Source organism: Cyprinodon tularosa, unplaced genomic scaffold (genome assembly GCF_016077235.1).
Source record: "Cyprinodon tularosa strain WSP-4 unplaced genomic scaffold, ASM1607723v1 ctg173, whole genome shotgun sequence".
Taxonomy (NCBI): Eukaryota; Metazoa; Chordata; class Actinopteri; order Cyprinodontiformes; family Cyprinodontidae; genus Cyprinodon; species Cyprinodon tularosa.
Genome location: NW_024038559.1, coordinates 375,185 through 383,897, shown reverse-complemented (window position 1 = coordinate 383,897; position 8,713 = coordinate 375,185). Strand labels below are relative to the sequence as shown.

Sequence of the window (8,713 nt, the reverse complement as noted above, 5' to 3'; positions counted from 1 at the left end):
GTGCAAAGCTATAATTCAAATCCTAACATTTTTATATTCACTACATCTGTTGGACTTTGCTGTTGGTCAAGTTAATACGTGTAGTTAGATGATTCAAAAACAAGGTCTTTAAGCTGTGCTTCAATTGGACAAAACATTACCACTTAGCTGTAAAACTAATATTTTAAATTAGAAATGGAAATCTCTAAAATTAAAATGACTTCCACACGGATGTTGAATGCATGAAATCTGGAGGCTGTCATTCTACAAAAATAAGCCATGACAAGAACACATATGTGGAGCCTCACCAAGCTTTATTTACATGCGCACCATTTCTTATACAAAGTAGATTACAATTTAAAAAAGGGGGAATACACAGGTAGAATACTCACTAACATTGAGAAGAAGCAAGGTTAATAAAGGGCAAAGTTCAGAGGTGTGTGTGTGGAAGGAAAAAAGCTGTCCGGAGTTTCTTAATAAGCGAGAATGATAAAAAGGTGATGTCCCAGAGGTCATGAAGGTATCTAGTGGTATTATTAAGTTATATTAGCTTTACTTCAGCATATGACCTGACATGTTTATGCTAACTGGACACCATAATTGAAGGAAAGCTCCACTGTTACTTAGTAGAGAGCTAAAGCTCTTTACACTATCTGAGAAAACATGTCAGGAACACCTACTCTGGATTAAGATGCAGTTAATCTGGGATCAATAACCCATCTTTACACTGGAAAGGATTAGAGGGTTCCCAAAATTCACCTTGTCAGTGTTAATCTGTGTAGATGACTTTTGAATGTGTAACAGGTTAATCTAGATTCTCCCTGCAAAAATGAATGGTAGTGTACTGGAAATGTTGAATAAAATGAGGTGTTGGGCATTCCAGCTTTAAGTACATTAAAGCTCTAAATAGCAGCTCAATCAGAGCACAAGGAAGGAGGTTAACAAGATATATCCAAGCAGACTCATCCTGGACATGCATCTATGTGAAAATGCATGTACAGCGGCTGATATATTAGTATAAATTAAATCAACTTTTAAAAAAATCATATCACTGTTTTCCACATATAATATCCTCATATTGCCAGGGCAATTCAAATGAAAATCATATAAATTTATAGTCAAAATATAAGTTTAGATCTGTGGTGTTACCTGAAGAAGGAAGTTTTTTTTTTTTTTGGCATGTTTAACAAAGCATTGAATTATAGCACCTTTTATTTATCCTTTTTTTTTTTTATGTAACAGATTTCTTTGCTCCACAGTTAATTTGCACACAATGATTACATCATATGTGGAAAAGGTTTGTCTTTGTTTGACATGACAAAAACCTGCCGATCTGACAGAGGAGTGTACATTTCAAAGAGCAAGTTAAAAATCTAAACCTATTAAATGACAATAGTGGTGGAAGAGAGTGTTTTTATTCATTTTTATACACAGGACTCATCTTCGGATTCTAATTCTAATTCTTAAAGGGACGGAACAGCTGGAAGTGTTGAATTATATCATGCACTAAAACCTCAGATTGCACAGCAGCTACTTTAGCCAGCCATGCACACTGACTCATCTGCTTCAAAATGATATACACAAATCTGTACACTATTATACAAAGCAAGGAATACACTTCATGTCGCTACCCCAAAACAGGAAAGGGGTATCACGGCTTCCAGATGCTACAACAATGGTGCTTCTGACCATTTAAAGAAAGAAAAAAAAAAAAGGTTCAACAGTTAAAATCGCTGGTAACAGTGTTCCCACTAATCCGGCGTGTAACGTTGTTCCAAGTTTCTTCAACTACAGAGGTATCACAAAAAAAAACAAGGATCAAGTACTAAAAATGAGTATATAAGGACAAAACAGCGAGTAATATATGCATGTAGCACAGCTCATATGATGCATAAAGAGGACATGCATACAGTCCCTCAGCCTGTACGCAAATCGAGAGAATAATCCGACTGAAATCGACACGATGAAAAAACACACGCATCAAACACGTAAGTGGACAGATACAAGAAGTCACCTGCAGGAGCACCAGGCGTGTCCAAGAGGATGTGTGTGTCTGTCATGACTTCAACAAGAGGAGAAAAACTGCAGAAAACCATCAGAAAGTAAGAATAAAATAACAAGACATGCGTGACTTAATAATCCGGACATTTATTCTCCCTTCTACGCTTCATCTTAACGACCAAAGGTTCACAGGTTACAAGTTCACAAGCACAAAGTATTAGGTTTTATTATCAAGAAATTTAAAATGTAATACCATTAGAATGTGACTGGAAAGCCTCCCATTCCCCCCTGAGTGATTGTGTGTATGCATAACAAGCCTCACAATCTGTTTGACGAGAAGAGCTTTGACACAGATCCCTGCTTATAGATTTTCTTGTACATGTAAATGTTGCAAGGTTGTGTATGTGTGTGCACGTGTGATTTGGCTGCCAGCATACTCTACTGTTTATTTCAAGTGAATTTGGCAATTTACAGAGATAGCTTATTGTTTTGCTGTTTTTTTTTCTTTCTTTTTTTTTACTCAAGAAACAAGTGGCTTCTAGAGGAATGAGGCTGAGAAAAAAAACCCTCTTGTTGTCTTTTCTGCTCCGCCAGCGCTACATGTGGCTTTTAAAACAACAGGCGCAGCTCGCTCTCAGGATAGGATTCAACACTGTTCATACAGCACCCATAGTGGTGTGGAAATATTCACAACTCTTGGATACAGGTATGTATTTAAGCTACATCATTGGCTGCATTAAACAAGCTCAACGGAGCTCCCCAGAAGCTATCACAAAAACAAACAAAAAAAAAATACATTTTAGATTTGCTCTCCTCCTTCTTTATGCACACTTTGGAGTACACAAGGATGAAGCATGTGATGTTTATGTATGCCGCAGTTATTTAACTTCAAGCAAAAACATTAAGTGCATGGCATAAGTTTTATGAATTTCATCTAAGGTTTCTGAGGTTTTCTTTTGCAAAGTGTCAGTTTGTCTGTTTGGGTGTCTGCAAAAACTGTGTGCAACACCCATTCAGTAAGACCCTCTGTCTGATTCTCTTCATTTTATCAATAAACAAATCCAATTTTGATTTTTTTTTCCTATACAGAAATGATCAACCAAGATAAAACAGAATAATGCCAAAAAACAAACAGTGAACAGATATAATAACTATTGACAGATGGATTGTTTTTGTCCTTAAAACATCCCACAGTCTGTCTTGATTTTTTTTATTTTTTTATCTCTTAGTGGGAACAACTGCACCGTGATCTCCAATGTCTTCACCTAACCCTTAGTCCTTAATTTCCACCTCACAAAAGTTCGGACAAGCTGCGTCTTCTAACTGGACGTCAAAGAAAAATTGCATAAGTTTTTCATAAGCATGTCATTGTTTTTTTTTTCAGTTTGTTTTGTTTTTATTTCACAGGAGGCTTTGTGGGCTGAGGTGCAGCATCTTTAGAGTCTCTCAGGTAAGTTGTGGTTCGCCAGTGTGGGAGTGAAGGTAAAGCTCAAGAGAGGAAGTTTACTTTTGTAAACACAGCGTTTGTATTTTACATTGTGCTGATGGCTGGTTTGGCAAAAACGGGAGGTTCTGTCTGATCTCCTTTTGCACCTCATATGTCAGACCTGCAAAGATAAAGAGGAAAAAGTTAAAATCTGTGCAACATTGTTACATAGAGTCAAACATTTCAGTTAGTGAAGCCCAGTAAGCCAAATACCAAAATACCTTATCTTTAATGGAAATCTGCATCTAGAAAGCACTATATTTAAAGTTAGCATACAGTTTGGATGTTCATATCTGTCATTGGGTTGATGATGCGCAACTTCTTGCTCTTTCTGGTGTCATCAGGTTTGATCATGGTACCCTTTTCCTGAACCTTCTCCAATGTAACTAACCAAATTCCCCGATCTAGATGTAATTTAGCTCTCCAGAGGTCTAATAACAAGACATTCACTTAATTCAGGTCTGGAGATGGGATTCCTCTAAACATGGCAGGATAGCTCTCAAGGACTGGTCTTGGGCAACCCTAGTTTTGATTAACCAATCACCTGCTAGCAGGAAGAGACTGTCCTTTTGAATCATCACTATTTTAATAAAATTGATTCCCCTAATATAAAGTTGATTTTAACGTAACAATTTCACAATGAGAGAGTAGACACATGCTTGCAAAGCTTTCTTTAAAAAGACTACATTTGATGTTTTTGAAGTGGATTTTATTTGAGTTCTAATAAGCAGACAGTAGACAGACTTAGACAGTAGTCTGAAAATTCCTAATTTCAACATTTGTTTTAATTCACGGTAGGTTAACATTTATACATTAGTTTTGTATTAGATGTTTAGACAGATACATGTCCACGTTTCTTTACAATGAAGTTCTGTCCATCAAAACATGTTAATAAAAAAAATCTCAAGAGCTTCACTCGTTCAAGTAAAGATTGCTAATGTTTTACGTTTAACCAAATTTAAACCTTGACATATCCTATAAATTGTTTCACATAGATCATTTTATTTTAGCAGAGCACATTGTAACAGAATATAATGAAAAACAGCAATAGCATGATGAAATTGGGGATGTCTTGATGAAGACTTTTTTGCCCTAATATGATCAGATTAATTAAAGAATAGATTAGATTGAATCAAAGTAAGGACAAACCTAAAACCTAAGAAGCTGTAGGTTGCAGTTAAAAAAACACTCCTCAGTGGTTTGGTATTGTGATTATGTCTCATATCAGTCATCTGTAATATTCCTTTTCTTAATGGCAACAGACACCTGTTGCAACTATTATCCTTCCTAACAAAAACATCTAAACTGAAGATACAGTAGCAGATTTTAATTAGTCTGGGATAGATACGCATAATTTAAAGCTGTCTTGATCAGGAGATACTTATAAATAACCTTTATGCGTAAATGAAACATTGGCTTAAATAGTTAGACAATACTACTTTACCAAATTAGAACGGCTATCTTTGACATTTGAGACGTCCATTTCATCATCCATGAACCGCTCACTCTATCTGTAAGCTTTAGTCCCCCAATGAAAACATCAGAAACTCAAGACTGTGAATATTCAAACAGCTGTTAACTGTGGGATAGATACTAACAGCTGACAACCTTTTTACAAATATCTACCTGAAATCTCTGAACTACCCGTTCCATTGGTACAAAGTACAAAAACAAAGGTTTAAAGGCATGCATTTTGTGTTTGGTCATGAAAAATGTAAACCAGCTGCAACAAACGCTCTTTAAACTTGATGAAGCACCTGTTTGCTAAACTCTTCATCACAACACGTGTGGTGAGCCACGGATGCAGCTGAAAATTATGGTGGTGCTAAAGCTCTAAAAGTATCTTTCCTGTTTGCTAAGGTTGGCTCTCCACACAAACATTGGCAAGCTGCTAACCCGTGATAAAGCACAGCGTTACAGACCAATTAAAAATATATGTCAGTGTTTTACCATGCAAATTCTCTCAGAGGAAAATACTGTTACTTTCCTCAATAAAATTAAAAATAGTAGACTTTCTGAAAGAGGGCGGGGAAATGTCCCTTGCACTTTTTCAAAAGTCATTTGATCCCCTGAACTTTTTACACTCCAAAAACCATGTTGCAATACAGCGCAAAGACGATTGTCGAGCGCTAGGACCAAGTGGAAAACCACAGCTCAATCTGAAGCCCAGAAAGCTCGGAAGGAAAAAAAAATACAATCTATGAATGTGATTCTATAAATCCAAGCTCTTAATAATTGTAAAACTGTGTTTTTACTCTACATGGACTGTTGCACCCCAAATTGTCCAACTGTCCATGTCATGCATCCATATATTTTGTTAGGAGAGGGATAGCAGATACAAAAAAAATGAAAAAAACAATCACAGAGGATCTACTAGAAAAAACACCTAACTTATATAGTAGTTATATATATAAAAAAAAAACTGCGTCTCCCACACTTCTGAAATCAAAATTTTGTCCATGGTATTACCACATATTCTCAGAGGTTGTATGGTTTATATTCATTCAAACCAATCCTCACCCACCTGCTCTTCCCCTTCTATCTCAGCCAGGCACCCAGCTCTGGGACGTCTGCTTGCTGCTTGTGAAGTTGCTGACTCCATTCATGTTGGCCAGTGTCTCAAAATTAAAATCCAGACCGTCTGCATCCATCAAATCATTCCTAATGATGGACTCCATGTCACACTCCAGGCTGCCACCATTGAACATGTCCAGGTCCAGGTCTGTAGGAAAGCGGTCCTGACAACCTCCGCTGCTGCTAACTGTGCCATTTAAAAAGATGGAGGTGTCGATCTGCATGGAGGAAGTTCCATTTCCACCAATTGGTGACAGTAGGAGCTGTTGTTTGACATTAGCCAAAGTATTAGCCTCATTGACGAGGTTCAGATCTCCATTCAAAGACCTGAGGGTGCTCTGTTTGTGGTTGTTAGTTTGGATCATCTCCCTATGGCCACCCTGAAGACCACCAGTGGTCCCAAAAGTCATAACAGGATCATTACGGACCATAACATTTCGCCGGGCGTTCTGGGAAATAATGGCAGCAGCACTGGCCTGTGACATCAATGGGTCGGACTGAGTCATCATGACATCACTATGATTGTGGCTGTCAGAGTTAAGAAGGTCTTGTAGTGTTTGGCCGCAAAAGCGAGACATGCCAGTGGTTGAAAATGATGTTTGCTTATTCTCCTGGATCGTCTGCATGGGGGACGTACGCAGTGAGGAGCTTCCTGTGTACGGACCAAAGATGGAGTTACTGTAACTATTACCTCCTGCATTAGGGGAGTTGTTGGAGGATGGAGATGAAGTTGAGGAAGGTGACCCTAACCCATTGGGTTTGGACACAAAACTAAATCCTGAGGAACCATTTTGCATTCCCTGGCTGCAAGTGGTTGGTTCTAGCTTGATGTTATCCAGCAAATCATCCATCAGGTCTTGAGTGATTCCATCATTAAGGTTCATTGTATTGGCCAGATCCGCCAGACGAGGTAGCTCAGCAGGCGCAGGCTTCCCATTGGTCAAAGTATTGCCAGGAGACAGGGCTCTGCCAGGACTGGAGTAGATCATTGGTGAGAGAGGAGGTTCATCATCAGGGACCTCGTCAAGCTCAGGGTTCGCTAAGATTGGGCCGCTAACTGTGCTGGCATTAGAGTTGGTTCGGGATCGGAAGTCTGTCCAGGCATCCAGGTCCTCGCTGCTGCGTGATGTTGGGCTCCCCGGCCACTTAGAGGGGCCTGACGGACTGTCTCCACCAGCCTCCCCAGCTGCAGCAGCCGCAGCCTGCAGGGCGGCTTTCTTCTTAGCAGCAGCACGACCACGGGCAGACTTGGTGTACTTGTTGCTGTTGTCCATGGAGACTGCCCGGCGCCGTGGAGCCTTGCCTCCCTTTCCTCCCTCTGGGTTGATCATCCACCATGAACTCTTTCCCGTTCCCTCATTCTGGACACGGATGAAACGACTGTGGAGAGACAGGTTGTGCCGGATGGAGTTCTGGAACAAAAACAAAGTAGAGGAGATTTTTCAGTAATGTACGAAAACCTTTTTAAAGAACAAATAATAAGACTGCAAGTATCATTACCTTAAAACATGATATTTAAAAAGGAAGTATATTATTTAGATGAGGTCAGAAAGTGGAATCTCAATGCACAAAAAGTACAAACAGAATTCCAATAGGAGCAAGCCACTAACCTTGCTATAAAGTTTTGGAATGCATGGTTGGTGGATTAAATAAAAAGGCTATTTCTCACTTTTGTAATCATCTGGACTGTGACTGATGATCTCTGCTATAAAATCTAAAGTTAACTAAAGAAATGAGCTGAATTATTCAAACCTCAGTTATATTTCCTTAAAACTCTGCTAAAGGCTATGAAACCTTTTGTCTGTCTATGAAAACACAAACAGGAAATAATTTCAGTAGAGTTTTGATATGAAAACTAGAGAAGTTCATTGGTTTATGCAGTTATGGTGAAAATTATTTGACCATCCTTGTTTTTTTTTTCTTTTCTTTTGTTTGTTTCTGTTTGCTGTATTCTTCAAGTAATAAACTCTTTGCCGGTCTATTTTTTCCCATGACTTTATAGAAGAACGTCCACTCAAAACTGCAATATATTACAATACTCTTGTGTATAATTTACCTGTGAAATAAAGTGTATTCTTTATTTCACAGGTAAATTATAAGCATTTTGTCTTGTTAATCCCTCCCCCCTCAGTTTATGAGTGTAAACAGTTCTTAGGCATGATTAGACATACTAAACACGCAAATCCAAAAGCTTATTGTTTCAGTTACTCTTTAGATATAGACAGGCTCACAGTTGTGTGGAGCAATTCACAGCGCTGCTGGCAGCATTGTTCCCGCTGTGGCATTGTACTGTTGACTTAACAGAATAGATAGGCTATAATTGAGTGTCTTGGTGTCTTTTATAAATGAGACATACATAGAGCTTCTGTTTGTAAGATCATGAGTTTCAGCTGGTGTGCACTGATAGGCTATGGTTTCTTGTGAAAGCCCCAAAGCCTCATTGCAAAGGATTTGGTGCACATGACAAACCTTGTTAATAAACACTTTCATTGACAGGCCACATATTTATGGATACATAAAATACTTCTGTTGTTGGCAATGTTTAAAGCAACAGGGCTAAGCTGGGTATTTGTTCATTGCCATGTCTTTTTTCCACATTTGTTTTTAAGCCTTCTTCTTGCTTGTGTTACTATTTGGTGCTTCCTAAAAAGTTCTTTAAAATAATGTCCCTCA

The 8,713-nt window shown here is 38.4% G+C and overlaps 1 protein-coding gene across 1 annotated transcript in view; it reads right to left on the bottom strand.

Annotated features, from left to right (window-relative positions):
• Positions 1–2,486: 2,486 nt before the first annotated feature.
• Positions 2,487–8,713, bottom strand: part of foxo3b (forkhead box O3b) — a 44,116-nt gene continuing 37,889 nt past the window's right edge. Inside the window, exons 3-4 of the mRNA XM_038281625.1 lie at positions 5,991–7,452; positions 2,487–3,587 (exon numbers count right to left, since the gene is read on the bottom strand). Coding sequence (XP_038137553.1) covers positions 6,010–7,452 — 1,443 coding nt within the window. The 3' untranslated portion in view covers positions 2,487–3,587; positions 5,991–6,009. The remainder of the gene's footprint in view (positions 3,588–5,990; positions 7,453–8,713) is intronic.